At 43.2% G+C, this 18606-nt stretch overlaps 1 protein-coding gene across 1 annotated transcript in view; it reads right to left on the bottom strand.

Annotated features, from left to right (window-relative positions):
• Nucleotides 1–1202: 1202 nt before the first annotated feature.
• Nucleotides 1203–18606, bottom strand: part of DNAJC14 (DnaJ heat shock protein family (Hsp40) member C14) — a 46042-nt gene continuing 28638 nt past the window's right edge. Inside the window, exons 6-7 of the mRNA XM_068267585.1 lie at nucleotides 17263–17365; nucleotides 1203–8630 (exon numbers count right to left, since the gene is read on the bottom strand). Coding sequence (XP_068123686.1) covers nucleotides 8402–8630; nucleotides 17263–17365 — 332 coding nt within the window. The 3' untranslated portion in view covers nucleotides 1203–8401. The remainder of the gene's footprint in view (nucleotides 8631–17262; nucleotides 17366–18606) is intronic.

The following is an 18606-nucleotide window of genomic DNA, read 5'->3' as shown; positions in this document are numbered from 1 at the left end:
TGAAAGTCTAATGTTTATCAGTACATTACAGAAAATAATGAATAATTATCACAATATGCTAATTTTTTTAGAAGATCCTGTAGAGATGTACTTGCCAGCAGTAAAGAGGTCTCCCACCTGTGATACATTTCAGAATGTAAATCAGGCTGAGGAAAGGGTAAGGGAAGATTTTGCAGTGGGCAAACAGACTAAATAATTTTTAAAGTAATATTGTAAAAAATAAGCAATTATATTCATTGTGTTATTTTCAGTAGTTCCTCTTTAAGCCACACTTCATTCTCCTTGCCAGAGATATATATAATTATTGCTTGACAAAGTACAAAAAAGAATGTTCCAGAAAGTTTGAATTTTTGAATATGCTTACCGTATTTTCCGTTCCATAAGATGGACTTCTCTTTAGATGTTGGTGTGTGTGTGTGAGCCTTATGGAGTGAATATGGAGGACACTGTCAATCAACCCACCGTCCCCTAATGGCAGGGTAGTGGCATCGTAACATGCAGGAGAAGCAGGTAGTAGAGACTGAGTAGCGGCCCCTAGAGGATGGATCAGATGGGAGACCCTGAGCAGTGTCATCTTGTCCTGGATCAGGAGTGCTCTTGAAGCACTTTTGCTTCCACTACTCTACTTTTAGGGATGCAGGGCCAATATACCACCAGGGAAACTATATGGCAAAAGGAGGGGGTCACCAGACACCAGGGAACGAGTGGGCCACTAGAGACCTGGGAACGTTATATCGGGGTGGGGGACCACTAGACCACCTTGGAAGCTATGATTTGTTTCCAAATAGTTTCTAATTTTCTTTCCCTAAGCCTAGATTCGTCTTATAATTAGGTGAGTCTTATAATGCAAAAAAACTAAACAAAAAAAAATGGTAATTAGTAGAATTATTGTATTACCAATGTCAAACAGTAAAATACAAAAACCGCTCAACCCGCTTAAAGGCAGTAGCCAAGCTGTATGTAGTCTAGAAGATAGTCCAAACTAAATCTACACAATGCATAAAACACACCTTTATTGAAGATAAAATATAAACAAACCTGAAACAAGCTGCCAGGTCACACCCCACGAGTCTTCAGTTACAGCTATAAGATTTTAGGCACTATGTAGATATTTTCTTTGGACTGTCTTCACAGGGTGCCACAGAATATCAGCAAAGTCAGCAGAGTTTTGGAGTCCAATAAATAAGAATACGCAGACATAATTCAAAGCATAAAATTTTAATTTAATAAAATGTGATACAAGACCACTGTAATCACTCAGTCCTGAGGTTCACCCTCTCCTGTGCAGCCATTCATTGACTAAAATGCTGTTCCCTCTGTTTAATGCATTGTGAAGCTGCAGGAATCAAAAAATAAAAAAAAGTTCTAATGAAACTGATTTAGTGTATACACTATTAAGTGCAACAGAACCAGTCGCACTAATGAGCCAATAGCTGCAATGGTTGAACATCTTTTTTCCCAACCCTGCATTGCTTCTGAACTCAAATATTTGTGTGTTTTGCTTTACAAGAGAATGTATTGCATAGCCCACTATTCAGGGATCCGACAGGCAGACCAAGTGTGCAATAAAGAACCTAAATGGATTATGGCAAAGTGCAAAAAAGCAGTATTATTATATACAAGTCATCCTATTACTCCATATACAGAGAAGCAAATAAAATGAAGTAAATAGCTAAAAAGTGTACCTGAGATAAAGAAAAAAAATGATACATACATGGTGCCTCCTCCAGCCCCCTTCAGGCCAAATGGTCCCTCTGTCATCCTCCACAGCCTGGATCTTCTGCTACAGGTCCTGGTAATTCGGCCAGTCGGTGCAGTCCAGCCATGCACGCTTGGTGGCGCTCCTGAGGCCGGGCGCATTTTGCGCTTGCTCAGTAGTACTGCATCGGCGCAGAATGCTCCCAGCGGCGGGATGTGCGAGGACAGGTGTGCGCACTATGCCTGAAGTACCAGGGCCTGTAGCGGAAGATCCAGGCGGCAGCAGAGGACAGAGAGTGACTAATTAGCTTGAAGGGGGCTGGATGAAGCACCAGGTATGCATTATTTATTTCTTTATCTCAGGTCCACTTTAACTGCCAGGTTCACCACAATTCCCCTTACAAATGGTTACTGAACAGCAAGTACTTTGATTCAGAAATTATACCTCTACTATAGCATTATGTTGTGGCTTCCACTGTTCTGCTGAAGGATGAGCCTCAGAACTGAGAAATATCACACTTGTACAATCAGAAAATATAAAATACTCAGAAACAAAACAGATCCTGTTAAAATTGATTGTCCTATACACAGTTCCTGCAGAAATTTACCATATAATAAAATCTATGTCTGAGTGGTCAGATCAGACCAAAAATAAAAGCCAGCATTGCAGCAGCCACAGCAGACCTTATCTGTGAGCTCAAAATACTGTCACAATACAGCTGGGGATGGACGGCTTCCTTGCTTGCTTTGCCTGAGTGCACAACATAAAAAAAAGAAGTGAAAGCAGCTGGTCAGGGTGACATAAATGAATAGGAGTGGAGGATGGATGGATGAATGAATGGTAAAAACCACAAGCACAGCATGTCCATCAAGACAATGATGGCTTCTTGTCTAGAAAACAAAAATCTGTATGTTCAAAATTTTAAAAGGGGAGTTTTAGCCTGCATTTTATCAGAGAACCTCGGAACAGCAACAAAACGGCTACCATAACGAATCTGACAGCCAGTCATATGACTGATACCAAGGAACCAATCAGGTAGTCTCTACTGGAGGGTCTTCAGAAAAGGGTGTTCAAACAAATCTGGCCGATCAGTGTTTTTTCCTGAAACTAAGGCATGGGTTGTGTGATATTATGCTGGAGGGGGTACTTTAGTGTCGTTCAATAAAAGCAAGAGACTTTCTCTAAATATTGCTTCCTTACAAAACCTCTTAAAACAGCAAAAAAAAAAAAACCAATAACCTTTAGGTGCATTTTAGACATAACTCTGCTTTGATAAGCATTAAGCAAATATAAACTGTCCCATGTAAAACTAATAACAAATAAGCTTTCAACAGGTTTAGTAGCTTACAGAGGTAAACATACTGAAATACATTTCTGGTCACACGTGAAGATTGCAGATCCAAGAAACCAGCTTCTACTTAACAATTTGTGACTGATCGCACATAAGAATGGATACAGCCAAATAATTGTACATAAAATATTAGGTATCTATTGCATATGTAATTATGTCACCGTGAATACTTGAAACTTAGTCTGTTTGGGTTTGGAAGGTCTCATCTGAAACTGCTGCTTAATGGATACCTAACTCCAGGCAAAGTTACCCAAACACAGAGGTACAGTATACTCCTGCTGGATCCAGATACCCCTGTGTGGTGTCCATCCATCCCTCTCCTGGTTTCCCCCTGATCCCTATAATCACTCTTTGAAAAATATGACTTTTGGCTAATGTCAAATTTTCAAACAGGAAGAGGCAAGGTTTGCTGAGATGTTCCCTCCTATCAACCTTTTACGCTCTCCTCTTGAAGAACACCTGAAATGAAGGATATATGGAGGCTGCCATATTTATTTACTTTTAAAACAACACCAGTTGCCTGGCGGCCCTGCTGATCCATTTGGCTACAGTAGTGTCTGAATCACAACTGAAACAAGCATGCGGCTAATACTGTTAGATCTGACAAGAATGTCAGAAATGCCCGATCATACCTGTATGCTTGTTCAGGTTCTATGGCTAAAAGTATTAGAGGCAGAGGATCAGCAGGACAGCCAGGCAAGTGGTATTGTTCTAAAGCAAATAAACATGGCAACCTCCACATTCCTCTTGCTTCAGGTTCCCTTTTAGGAGTGTGAATGCGTCAGGGGAGAGGAGGGAATAGGTGATAGGAGGAAACGCTGCACCAAGGCTGCTTCTTCCGGTCTGAACATTTGACATCAGCCAAAAGTCATATTTCAAGGAGTGATTATTGGAACCAGGGAAATGAGGAGGAGAAGAATGGACAACACACAGAGGTATGTGGTTCCAGCATGAATGCACCTCTGTGCTTAGGGAGCTTTGCCTCAAGTCAGGTGTGCTTTAACTAGAACTTTTTTCTGTGGGCTCCGGATGCTTCTACAAACATGAGCCTCCACTGAACAGAGGAAATGACCTGGAGTTCCTAAACAGTTACTACTGCTTGAGTGCAAGTGTCATAGCATGCCTGCAACTACCTTTATACGCCAGTTCTTCCATTTTGTTCACAGGGAGTATCTGTGAATCCCAAGCCTACAATGAATAAAGGTCTTGACTTGACCACATTTATAGCGAACCAGATTTAAACACTGACAAGGCTGCTGTTGAAACTTCTAACCTTGCTTTTTCAATCTTTTAAATGACAATAAGAATCAGGGACTCCAGAAAAGCTCCATTTAGGATTAGCTGCACAAATACAGTTTTTCATCTCACAAGTTTAGTTTTGCTTTTAGGCTGGTATTACGTGTAGGCCTGAGATTTTATAAAGCATACTTTGCTGCACGGAAAGGTACTGGAGTATAACTAGAACATAACAAAGATGCTTGCGGGCATTTAACGCATCCGCAGCTAAACAGCAATGTCAGCTGACAGGCATTGGCAAGTTTACATTTCAAATATAACCAAATTATATTTTGAATACTAACAGTAAATACAGACATTTCTGAGCTGAACCATTATTTCTGTGGAAAAGATCACTAACCATCCACATTAATGCAATCTATTAAACATAGATGTAATGCACAAATAGGTTGTCTACTGCATGTGAGGCTGCCAAATCCATAAGAGGACACCGGTTTATAGAAAAATGAAATGCAAGGTAGGTGTAACATCCTCACACTTGTTAATGGACAGAGCCTGAATCTGTTCAGTTTAGGGCTTAAACAGGTTAATTTCTCCTCCTGGACATATCTAACTGCTTTTTTGCTGAAAGAGATCTAGTGGGAAAGTATAAAGGGGCACTCCATCTTTAGGCCTCTAGTGGGGCCTCTGTGAGGACGCTCGCATTTAGAATAGAAAGCTAGTCTGGCTATTGACACCTGGCAGTCTCTAATAAATCCCAAACAGTGACTCACTACAGATGTCATATGCCACACTTGTGAAGAGCTAATTAAAGACTGCATTCAAATATTCATGTGGACCCAGATGATTATGGTCATATAATTAAATACAGGGTAACCATGGAACACAGTTTGTATGTCTTTGGAACACAGTTTGTATGTCTTTAAAACACAAACACCATGCTTAAAGGGAACCTGAAGTGAGAGGGATATGAAGGCTGCCATATTTATTTCTTTTAAACAATACCAGTTGCTCGGCAGTCCTGCTGATCCTCTGCTTCTAATACTTTTAGCTATAGACCTGGAACACGCATACAGGTCAGATGTTTCTGACAAGTTCAGCTGCATGCATGTTTCAAGTGTGTTATTCAGACACTACTGCAGCCAAATAAATCAGCAGGGCTGCCAGGAAACTGGTATGGTTTATAAGGAAATACATTTGGCAGCCTCCATGTGCCGCTCACTTCAGGTTCTCTTTAAAATCATAGATTATGGGTAAATGTGGTGTGTCCATGTGAAATGCATAAAAATGCATGTCTGATGTGACGACATATGACATTCTGGGCTCAGAAATCATTGAGTTGGATCTTTCTAATTTATCATCAGAGGTGCTGGTCCTTTTTCCGGCTCAGAGTAGCCTGGACTTGTAATACAATCTAAAAGCAGTGGGTTTATAATGCTGCACTGTGCACAACCAAAACAGTTGAGAAACTCCAAAACCGACTAACAGGTCTTCACAACCCTCCACCACTGTGCCTGCCTAATCCCAGCTCCATGGTAATGTTACTGTCATCACAGCTCTATACAGTGTGCTGTGAGACAAATGATAGAAGAGGAGGGATGCAGAGTATCTATTGAAACCTTCTACTGGATTCTCTAACAGGAAGAACACAATGAAGTCATGTTGGCGGCAAGAGCAGCTGGGCTGAAAAACTCAATCTAACCCAAATTCAATCTTAGCTGTTCAAGGATGAAAAATTCTGAACCTCAGAAATAATTCAATAGAGGCTGAAAAATCAAGAAAATCAGGTAGAGTCTCACGCTAAACGATTAGGATATGAAAGTAGTGTAGTAATTATGAACCCGATGTCTCCATTCTACTCTGAGCAATGCACAAATGAACTGTTTGGTTCTGTGCTGAGCTGCCTATTCTGTCCTATGGGGATAAGAGTGGGCAAGACAAAACAGCAGGAGTCGCACTGCGGCTCACCATAGGAACTGTAAGTTGGCCAAGAAGTAGAATTTAGTCCATTATGGTATAGAATGTGTAGTAAGGATGAGTGAGCACATGCTCCATCAGCCAAACATATCTCCCTTGATATTGTTTACTGTTTTTGGTTGACCCTTAATTGATTATATACGGTATGCTATTGTAATCTTTAAAATGTAAGCTTCCTTTGACCCACACTGTCAACTGTGTTTTTGTTTTTTTTAATTTGTTTTAAAAAGATTAAAAAAAGAAAAGAAAAATGGAGCGCGTGCAGTTTTTTTTTAATCTGCATCCGCTTGTATCTGAGAAGGGGGCCACAGCAGAGAGGGTTACATTTACCTGGATTCCCATCTCTTGCCACTAAACTCCATCCTCCCGAGCGTCAGGATGGTGGAGCAAGAGGAGGTCATACAGGTAAATGAACGCTCTCTGCTGCCACTCCCTTCTCAGGCACGGGTGAGAAAGTAGTTAGCAGTACCTTGATTCAATTTCGTCTTTAGCTTCAATAATAAAAAGCCTTCTGTATAAGAAAACACTCTTTACATCACTTCTGGGGGCTACTTACGTAAAAATATGTATGCTAGAGAACACCGACTCTCTGTTCACCTCTTGTGCAGGGAATTCACATTTTTATAAAGGCCAACTGATCTGAGAGGGATATGGAGGCTGTCATATTTATTTCCTTTTAAACAATACCAGTTGCCTGACTGTCCTGCTGATCTTTCATGCATCAGTAATGTCTAAATCACATACCTTAAACACTGCCAAATGCAGTCAAACATCTGATCTGCATGCTCGTTCATGGTCTATGACTAAGGCTGCTTGCACACAGGGACGTTACAGGCGCACGTTAGTGCAGCCTGTAACACTCCCCCAACGCACAGCAATGTAACACAAGTGGGCTGTTCACACTGCCCACGTTGCGTTATATGTTACGCTGCACGTTGTAGTGAAAGTGTAGCATGCTGTGCGTTCTAGCGGCTTTAGCCGCGTTAGACTGTTTGCACATGCTCAGTGGGGGGAGGGGAGAGGTCGCTACAGTAGCCGCGCACATGGCTACTTAATATGCACTGCACTGGCGGCCGTTGATTGGCCGGCGGGACCACGTGATGCGGAGTGTCTCACTCCGCATCACTTGGTCCAGTCGGCCAAACAGCGCCACCCTGGGAGACCTTATGCGGATAGAGCCGCCTAACGCGGCTCACTCTACCGTCCTCTCCCGCACCACCATGCGTTGCGTTAGGGGCACGTTATGCAACCATAACGTCCCCTAAAACGCAACGTCTTGGTGTGTAAGTAGCCTAAAAGGATTAGAGGCTGAGGATCAGCCAGGCAATGTGCATTGTTTAAAAAAGAAAGTAATATGGCATATTACTCCATATCCCTCTCAGGTCAGTTGGCCTTTAAATTCTCCTGAACAATTAGGTGCTTGAAGTGAACACAGAGTACGTCTCCATCAATCAACCCCACAAAATCTTTCCAGACTGCCCACTCTCTTGTGACAATGAGCAGCATACAAAAAACTATATGCAAACAAAACAGAATGAACAAAATGCTGAAATGCTTTTCCTACTTATGTATAGAAAAAATAAAAATGAACAAAGGTCTGTTTCGTTTTCCTAATGTTGACGCTGTTCACATCAGGTTCTTCATCTTGTTAACAGGGCGATGAAGCAAGAATGGTATTGTTTAGTCCCAACAGAGCAGTAGAATCCGGGGTGTGATTGGGCTTTCTTGTACAAAGAACATTCATACATTCTAGTAACACCAGAACCCATTTCCGCAGGCGCTGCATGCACTGAAGTGTCTTCCAACAATTCCAGAGAGAGGTCTAAACCAGCTATCTTTGGTATGATGAGTAGGCTTTTCTATAAGCGAAAACATTTCTGTCAGGGAATTTGTTAAAGGTGCTTGCAATGGAAAGGTTTCTGGTCCCCATTGCGACAGGAGAATTAACAAAAGTGAGCAGGGGGAGGGAATTGACTTGAACAGTACTGAAAGCCCTTGGCATCTAGGTTCTAGTCAGCATACAGCAAACTGACCTAAAACCGCAGGAGCCTACATGGTCAGGAAAGAGTTGTGCAACTGATGTCCTGACCATCCACTCCACTTACAAGACTGTTAAAATACAAGTGAGTGTAGCTCGATCATCGCTGTACAGGACGCCTCGGTTTCTTCTTCCGTTTGGACTTGGTGTCGCTCTTAGGAGCAGAGTCTGGTTTAGAAGGTCCAGGAGGAGACTGAGCTCCGGGAGGGGGCTGCTGTGGAGGGGTGAAAATGTTCCCATTGGGCATCTGACCTGGAGAGCCCTGAAATATTCTGGTCAAGAGATTCTGCAAATCAGCAACAGATGTTGGACTGCTTTCTGATGGAGCCCTGCAGCAAGAATAAATGAGAGTTAAAAATATAGCTGTTGCAATTCAACATTACAATGCAATCATTTTTCATACTGTCTCCTTAAAGCGGTATCGTCACCATAAAAAAGACAACTTTACTTACGGTAACGTCTTTTCCAGTAGTCAGAAGGACAGCACCCCTGGTGAGAGACATGTCTCCCTCCCAATCGTGGACAGGAACTGCAAAAGAAAAGATTTGCATAACAAATTGGCAGCCATACATAAGCCACTATCTTACCACCAGTAACTCAGTTAATACAATAGATGACACGGACCGCATAGATGCTCACTTACATAATTATTATTCCACCCAAAAGAAGGGCGGGTTGCAGGGGTGCTGTCCTTCTGACTACTGGAAAAGACGTTACCGTAAGTAAAGTTGTCTTTCCCAGAACGTCATTGGACAGCACCCCTGGTGAGACGATGTACAAGATATAGGATCTAGGGAGGGACCACTGCCTGCAGCACCTTCCTTCCAAATGATAAGTCTGCTGCAGCCGAGATGTTTAGGCGATAATGTTTCACAAAAGTGTTCTGACTTGACCAGGTAGCAGCTCTGCATATCTGTTCTATAGATGCCCCTGCCCTCTCTGCCCAGGAGGTTGATATTGCTCTTGTAGAATGAGCTCTGATTGGAGAGATTAAATGCTTTCCTTGAACCTGATATGCTGATGTGATAGCCTGTTTTATCCATCGTGCCAGCGTTGCTTTGGAAGCTTTGTTGCCTCTTTGTTTTCCAGCAAAAAGGGTGAACATTGCGTCAGTTTTCCTCCAGGAACTTGTTCTTTCCATGTAGTGTATAAGACATCTCCTTACGTCAAGGGAATGGAGTCTCCTTTCCTTTTCATTACTAGGATTCTCGCAAAAGGAGGGTAGGAAGATCTCCTGATTTCTGTGAAAAGAGGAAACTACCTTGGGTAGAAAGGCTGCATCAGGACGTAATGTTATTCTATCCTCTGAAATGGTGCAATAAGGCTCTCTAATGGATAGTGATTGTAATTCACCAATTCTCCTGGCTGAAGTAATTGCCAGCAGGAAAATGGTCTTTAAGGTAAGAAATTTTTCCGAAATTTGCGCTAATGGCTCAAACGGAGCCTCACACAAACCCTGTAAAACAATGTTTAAATCCCAAGCAGGTACTTTTGTTTTAATTGCTGGCTTAAGTCTCTTTAAAGCCTGAAAAAAACGTACAATTAGATTTTCTTCTGCCAGTCGTTTTTCTAAAAACACACTAAGAGCAGATACCTGTACTTTCAGGGTGCTGATACTAAGACCTTTCTTATATCCACACTGAAGAAATTCCAATACGGATTTGAGAGATGAATTGTTAAAGGATCTTTCCCTACACCAATCGTTAAATATTCTCCAGGCTTTCTGGTATATTTCTCGAGTCACTTTTTTCCTACTCTGTATCAAAGTTTCTGATAGTTCATCTGAAAACCCTTTGGACTTCAGGATGCCCCATTCAGGTTCCAAGCTGAAAGGTGAAGCATGTGTAAGTTCGGATGCCATACTGGACCTTGAGATAGCAAGTGTGGCAGAGGAGGAAATATTATCGGATCTGTTACTGCTAGTGCCCTCAGTGACGTGAACCATGGTTTTTTTGGCCACAGTGGAGCTATTAAGATTACTCGAGCCTTGTCCTGTATAATCTTCTTTATCACTCGTGCTAGCAACGGAACTGGAGGAAATGCATACATCATTACTTCCCCCCAATTGATCGAGAAGGCATCTACTTTCCATGGTAGATCTTCTGGAAACAGGGCACAAAATTGTTGGCATTTCGTATTCACTCTCCTTGCAAACAAGTCTATTTTTGGGCAGCCCCATTGTAACGTCACCTGCTGGAATATTTCCTGATCTAATGACCATTCGTTCGCATCCAACCTCTTCCTGCTGAGGTAGTCTGCCAGTTGGTTTGAGGTTCCTTTTAAGTGTGTCGCTGTTAAGGATGAGAGATTCCTTTCTGACCAAAATAGGATCCTCGTCGTCTTTTCCCATAAGGATTGACTCCTCGTACCCCCTTGTCTGTTTAGGAAAGCCACCACACTCTGATTGTCTGTCCTTATCCTCACATGAGACTTCTTGATTTGGGGCCCGAAATGTAGTAAAGCTTGCCACACTGCTTGCAGTTCTCTGTTGTTTGATGACTGTGAACTGATCGTCATACTCCAGGCTCCCTGGGCCGGTTGAGCATTGAAGTGGGCTCCCCAACCCCATAAACTGGCGTCGGTTGTAATTGTATTCTGATGAGGAAAACTCCACAGACGACCTGGAGATAGATGATCCAGCTGTTTCCACCAAAGCAGAGAAGCCTTTATACTCTGTGGAATGACGATTTTCTTGTCCAGTGACGTCATAGACCTGTTCCAAGATTTTAGTATCCACATCTGTAAGAATCTTGCATGGAACTGCCCCCACTGTATTGCCGGAAAGGAAGAAGTTAGAAGACCTAGAAGTGCCATGGCCTTTCTTAGCGATATGCTTCTCAATTTCTGAAACGAGAGAACATTGTCAATAATAGCACTGATCTTCCTATCAGGTAACAACAATTTTTCCTTTCTAGTAGAAATAACGAAACCCAAAAACTCTAAGGATTGGAAAGGAACTAGGGCAGACTTTTCCCAATTAATCAACCAACCCAAATCCTGGAAGAAGCTCAAAGTTGTAGTTATCTGATCAAAAACGGATTTCTCAGAAGACCCCCATAATAAAAAATCATCAAGGTAACCGACAATATTAATCTGTTTTAACCTGAGAAGGGCTAGTACCTCAGACATAACCTTGGTGAATAGCCATGGAGCTGAAGATAATCCGAAAGGTAAGGCATTAAACTGAAAATGTCTTACCTCTCCTTCCATCCACACGGCGAACCTTAGGTATTGTTGGCAGGACAAATGGATTGGCAGATGAAGATATGCATCCTTCAGGTCTAGAGATGCCAAGAAGTCGTCTTTCTGTAAGAGATGAACTACAGATCGGATATTGTCCATCCTGAACTTTCTGTATTTGACCCTCAGATTTAGTTTCTTTAGATTTAGAATAAATCGATAGGTTCCCTGAGGTTTCCTCACCAGGAAGACTGGAGAGTAGAATCCTTGTTCTTTTTGGCATGCTGGAACCTGGCGAATTACCCTTTTCTGAAGAAGTGACCTTATTTCTGATTGAAGGGCTATTCTTAAGGATGGGTCTTTTGGACAAGGGGTTAGGACAAAATTTTGAGGGGGAGGCTGCTCGAACTCTATTTTGTAACCTTCTAATATTATATTCAGTAACCACTGATTGCTGAAGAGTTGTTGCCATTTTTCGAAATAGTTGGTGACTCTCCCCCCCACTGGAATGATGGCGTCATTGCTTGTTTGTCTTTTTGGTATTAGTAGAGGTATTGGGGGGTCTTTGTTGTCTATAAGGGGCCCATCTTCTACCCCTGGAAGATTTGTTATCCGCTTCATTTTTGGCGGGGGCCCGAAATGGCCGCTTATTTTGAAAAGGGCGCTTCCTTGGGAAATTCTTCTTATTATCCGCCGTACGATCTAGTGTATCGTCCAGCTTTGAACCGAACAGCAGATTACCTTCACAGGGGATACCACAAAGCTTAGATTTTGAGGAAGTATCCCCATTCCAGGTTTTAACCCATACTCCCCTTCTAGCCGAGTTGACTAGCGCCGTGGTTCGGGCTGCCAACTTTACTGTATCATCTGCCGCATCAACCATGTAATTTGAGGCATTCGTAATTTTTGGGAAGTCATTTAGAATTTCTTCCCTAGAAACTCCATTAGCAATCTTAAATTGCAGGTCTGATAGCCAAGTTTTCAGAGAACGACTAACTGCTGTTGATGCCACAGCCGGTTTGAAAGTTAATGAAGCCGACTCCCAAGCCCTACGCAAAACATTATCCATTTTTTTGTCTATTGGATCTTTTAGGTTACCAAAGTCTTCAAACAAAAGGTCTGATTTTCTTGACACCCTGGAAAAGGAAGGATCCAGCTTTGGCGGAGGACCCCAACAAGCCTGATCATCCGGGGCAAAGGGGTAGCGCTTAGATAAAGATTTGGGCCAAAAGGCCCTTTTCTCAGGATTTTCCCATTCTTTCTTAATCATAGATTTAAGAGTAGAATGGACCGGAATGTATCTAGATTGGGGGTCCGCCAAACTTTCATACATCTGATCCAGGGGTGTCAGGGGTTTTTGCTCTGATCTAATACCCATTGTTTCATGCATGGAGGTTAGGAGATCTTTCATTAAATCTGGGGAAAAAGCAAATTTCTGTGATTTCTCAGCTTTTTCTATCTCTTCACCCTCAGATATCTCTTCTAATGCAGATATTTCCCCCTCAGAGAGTTCCGAGCCCTCTATATCACTCTCCCTACTCCTCCTAGCCTGCACAGTAATACGTGCCGCCGGAGTAGGAGAAGACCCAGTATTGATAGGTATAACAGCAGCGTCACTGCTAGGGTCAGGAACATCAGCAGGGTTGGGGCCTACAGCTTGAGAAGAAATAGCAGAATCCTTAATTTCTTTGATTGCTGAAGACATTTCCGCCCGCATCCAACCCATCAGATCTTTAAATATGACAGGGGATTCATCTTTAACCAGTTTATTTGTGCAATCCTGGCACAACTTTTTAGAGGATGAGGATGACAAGCGAGTGGAGCAAATGGCACATTTCTTCGCAGATTTGCTAGATCCACTTGATGCATGCTGACCCTTGTCAGTTTTATCATGTTTTTCAGGCTTTTCATGTTTTTCAGGCTATAAAACATAATAATAAGCCAACCATTAGCACCCTCTCTAGTACACACATATATATATATATACACACTGCATATCTATATTTCCATTGTACTTGCCAGAGAGGTATCTTGGGCTGGCCTGGCAGACTGCGCAGGAGCTGACCCAGAAGCGTCCTCCATGCTCACATAAACCACCAGAGTGAGACAGGGAAAAGGATTAAATCCACATGAACAATAGGGCTCAGCTGACTAGCCCATTAGCATAATTTATTTGCATAGTCCCCCGTCGCGGCACCTGCCGCTTAATAGATATGCATAATTACCTCGTATTTCCGCAGCCCCTGCCGCGCTATTTGCTAATTACCTCAGCGAATCAGCTGATGCTGATTCGCAATCACCTCCGCGGCCCCTGCCGCCCGATCAGAGTCACGCCGGACGCCGTGCGTGACAACTTCCGGGTTGACCCGGAAGTATCTTGGTCTGAAAGCGCGCCTGCGCTATATCTCTGCTGCCTCATACGGAGAAGCCTCCTCCACGCTGCAGGGCTCCGACTGTCCACTGTACAGCATGCCTGGAGCCCTGAAAGACGTTGCCCCTGACCATCTGTCATGGATAGCATCCTGGAGACCTCTCCTCTGCATTCCCGTCCGGGACAGGAAACTGAACTGAGTTACTGGTGGTAAGATAGTGGCTTATGTATGGCTGCCAATTTGTTATGCAAATCTTTTCTTTTGCAGTTCCTGTCCACGATTGGGAGGGAGACATGTCTCTCACCAGGGGTGCTGTCCAATGACGTTCTGGGAAAATCAAATTTCAACAGCAACTGGTCTGAGTGTATTAACCTCTTGATGACCAGCTAACGCCGATTGGCGTAAACTGGTCGTCTGCGGGTTACCAGATCGAGCGGCCTTTCCATGTCAGTTCACGGAGGGTGTCTCCGTGAACAGCCGGAGAGCCGCCGATCGCGGCTTGCCGGCAAAATGTAAACAGGCGGGGAAGAAATCCCTGCTGCTTACATCATACGGCGCTGCTGCGCAGCAAGGCAGATCGGCGATCCCCGGCCTCTAATTGGCCGGCATATGATAGGCTGAAGCCTATCCTTCTATGCGCAGGACGGAAATCCATCCTGCGCAGCTCACAGGGGGAGGGAGAGGGAGCGGGAGAGACTGAGGAGAACCATGCGGAGGGGGGCTTTGAAGATTTGAAGAGCCTCCCCCCCCCCCCCCCCCCGCTAAGCAACTGCAGCCGGCGGCGATCAGACCCCCCCAGCAGGACATCCCCCTAGTGGGAAAAAAGGGGGGTAGTCTGATCGTCCTGCTGCACTCCTGATCGGTGCTGCGGGCTGTAGAGCCCACGCAGCACCGATCAGTGAAAAATCCCCTGGTCGGCAAGTGGTTAAGTGATACAGATGCTATTCCTGCATTCAAAACTTTTTCTGCTGTTATGATTTGGAGTTATCACATACTTAAGGAACACTGGCCCTTTAGTAGTCGTGCCAAAGAATTGCATGCTGGGGGGTCTTTTTATCTATAATCTATTCCTCCTCTTCCCTTTATTTCCCTGCCAGCTTCTTATCTGAAACCTAATCCCCTACTCACTTGTGTTTACAAGCAAGGCTGAGGCGACTCAGCGATTGGAGGAGACAAGAAAAAAAGTAAAGGGCAGAAATGACATCACGAGTTAGCCTTAACTGTGGGCAAAAGACATGGCCTCCACCAGGAACAGAATTATCGTAATTTACTATATAACATTCACTGAAATCAAAACATGGACAGTATAATACATGTGTTATGTAAGTAGATCAAGTATTTATCTACTTATATATGTGTTTTTTTCCCCTGGCATATTATGGCTGATCCTACTGCTTTAATGCACTGTTCATTAATGGCAGTAATTATGAATAAGCATGGTCTACCTACATAAGAGAATGGAGAGAAAAAACGGCAAATTTAATTGGAAGCTGCACCGTGTCAATAATTCACTCTTTGCTACACAATCCTAATCGGAGCCCCAAAGGTGGGATAGATGTATGCAACTGAAGCTATGTATATACAGTATATAAGTCTTCCGAAAACATCAACTCCTTCCTCCTTAGCTCTCTACTAAGTTGGATAATTGTCAGCCAGATGCCCCCTTCCCCACTCTACAGCACAGGCTGCTGCTGATGAGTGCATGTTAAATTCCTAGCTCACTCTCCCAAGGACTTTCATTGCTTGTAAGAAAGAACAGGAGACAATGCCATGCACACATCTACAATCTAAACCAGGAGCGTCAAACGCAAATACAAAGTGGGCCTAAATTGAACACTGGGACCAAGTCACTGGCCAATCTCATTTTCTACTGGCCACCTTCTTCCTTAGAAGGTTCCCTGGTGTCAAATGCTCCCCTCCAACCCCTATACAGTTCCCTGATGTCTAGTGGTCCTCCTCCCTCCCCTATACAATTCCCTAGTATTTAGTGATTTCCCCCCAACCTCCCCATAGGTCTTCCCTGGTGCTCTAGGGCTTCACTTCCAATATAGCTTCCCTGGTGGTCTAGAGTGGACCAAACATAATACAAGGTGGGGAAACCACTTGGGGGGCCACAATTAATGGCTCTGAGGGCCAGAGTTTGACATGTATGATCTAAATGTAAAAAAAAAAAAAAGTATGTGTGTTCACTTTTAGGGACAGATGTATTTTGGCATTTAAGATGTTTCAGGGAGGGAAAAGACTTTATTTTGATACAGTACAGCAAATCAGTCAATTATTAAATAGAAGGAAAGTTGAAAAACAAAACAAAAACACACAAAAAATAAAATAAAAATACAGCAAATCAGAACTAAGATGTACCCCAGTTACAGGTTTGAGCATTTCTGTAACTGCTCTCCTGGGATTATCTTGGCAGTCTCTTGTTTACTTAGAATAGTATGAAAACCATACAGTGTTCAATAGACATACAGTAAATACCTTGTTAATAACAGATAACCGAGAAGGGAAGTGGTAAGACGGCGCAATGCGACACGGGGGAAATTATGGATAACATGCTGCAGTTCTCTGCAGCACACATCCAGTTCCCCATAGCCGCTGACGGGAAGCCGCATGACGTCGCATTGGGTTGTATGGAAGACAACCGGAAATACTTGCGGAGGGATGCGGTACAAACGGGCCCTAATTCAGAAAACTACTTTTTACAACTGTGATAAGCAGAAAAGCACCTCAGAACACACAAAACCTTGAGGCAGATGGGCTATAATGGCAGAAGACTATACTGGTTTTCCACTGCTGTTACCCATGACCAGGCTGCATAGATGAAGACTGGAAAAATGCAACCTGATCTGATAAATCTCAATCTCTGCTGAAGCATGCACACGCTAGAGTATTTTCTTGCTTGCTGGTGGTTTCAAAGGAATTTTATTGATTTTATTGATGAGGTGAGAAAATATAACCTAGGAGAAAACTCGGGAGAAAAATGTAATTGCAAAAGGGGCATAGGCTGCTTCACAAGCTCCGGTGCATTATGAATGTAACTTCATAATGGGCTGTCAGTGAAATATATTAAAGCAGTCAATGGAAGAGCTGCTTAAAACTGTAAAAGATCAGAAATAGAACATATTCCTGAAAGATCTGTATACAAGTCCACTGTTGCCACTGTGTGTTCTAAGAACACGATCTACTGAAAGTTTCCTCCATTACAAATTCATTTACCAAAAATGTACTGGCAGAATAACTGCTGACTCACCATATTGGCAGAAAGTGTGACAGCAGTGGGGACATCGGACTGTGAACTTCTTTGGGGACAGGGACAGATGTGAAGGATTCCACGTTCCCTTTAACAGCCTGCACAAGCCATTGCTTTATAAATACAGAAATAATAACTGTGCAAATAAAGGATTCAAACCTTTGTCGTCCTGGGTTTCCTGAATTCTTCGATCCAAATGAAATGTGATAAGGGACCCGATGAGTGTCTGGTGAGATTCCAACACGCTGGCATCCTGCCCATTCTACAAACAGGTGGGGAAAGCAGAATTTACACAGGTTTGTCACATTACAACTGTATCACTGTAGTATTGATCTTCTTTTTATAAGAACACCATTCATGGTCTTGTCTTTTCATTACTTTAACTTCTTGCCGACCGCTCCATGCCAAGTGGCGTGAACCTTGCGGCAGCCCCAGGACCACTCCACGCTGATCGGCGTGAATGGCTAGGGACAGGAATTGCAGGGAATCATGCGCACATCCCTGCTGGAATGAAAGAGCTCCGCCTTCAGTCTCCCAGCAGCGATCGACGCACAGAGATTGTTAGACCGCCATCTAATAATCATGTACAGTGCTGTGATCTAAGACAGTGCTGTACTGGGGACAGCTGTGTGACACGGCTGTCCCCTCTGTATGCAGGGAAGTGATCCGCTGTCATAGGCTGAAGCCTATGACAGCCAATCACGCCGATTAGCTGGCGGGGGGAGGGAGGGAGGGGGAACACAAATTAAAAAAAAAACAACAACAAAAAAAACACATTTTTTATTAAAAAAATTTTTTTTTATCAAAAAACAAAACAAAAAAACAAACAAACATCTGGGGAGCGATCAGACCCCACCAACAGAGAGCTCTGTTGGTGGGAAGAAAAAGGAGTGGGGTGGGAAATCACTTGTGTGCCGAGTTGTACGGCCCTGCAGCGAGGCTTTAAAGCTGCAGTGGCCTAATTAGTAAAAAATGGCCTGGTCACTAGGGGGGTTTAACACCGCAGGTCCTTAAGTGGTTAAAAACGTATATCCTGCATTATCTTGAACACTTACAAAATCTGTAAGAATTTGTTACAACTGCAACAGTAACCCAGATCTTGCCTTAGCATGGAAATGTGAGCACAAAATATCAGTCAAGCATTCTCAGCTGATGCATCAAGTTTGTTATTTAATCCAATAATTACCATAAAGCATATTAACCCATCTTTAGCTCACCAGGAAAAAGTGAAGAAAAAACCCAAAAACAAAACAGGTTTCTAGTGAATGAAGTGACTGCAAAAGTCAAGAAAAAAAAAATTCTTCAGATCCAAAACAAGCATGCAAAAATGTGCACCAGCATCTCTCACACAGGTCAAAGTGAGACAGAAAGCTATCAACGCAAAGTGCACCTGAAGTGAAATTTAAAGTGACACTTAAGCCTGTCAAAAAAAAAAAAATTTTTTTTACCCACCTGGGACTTTTATCAGCCCCCTGCAGCCGCCAGGTGCCCTTGCAGTCACTC

The sequence above is a fragment of the Hyperolius riggenbachi genome, chromosome 2 (assembly GCF_040937935.1).
Source record: "Hyperolius riggenbachi isolate aHypRig1 chromosome 2, aHypRig1.pri, whole genome shotgun sequence".
In the NCBI taxonomy this organism is placed as follows: Eukaryota; Metazoa; Chordata; class Amphibia; order Anura; family Hyperoliidae; genus Hyperolius; species Hyperolius riggenbachi.
This window is presented reverse-complemented; position numbering and strand designations above follow the sequence as displayed.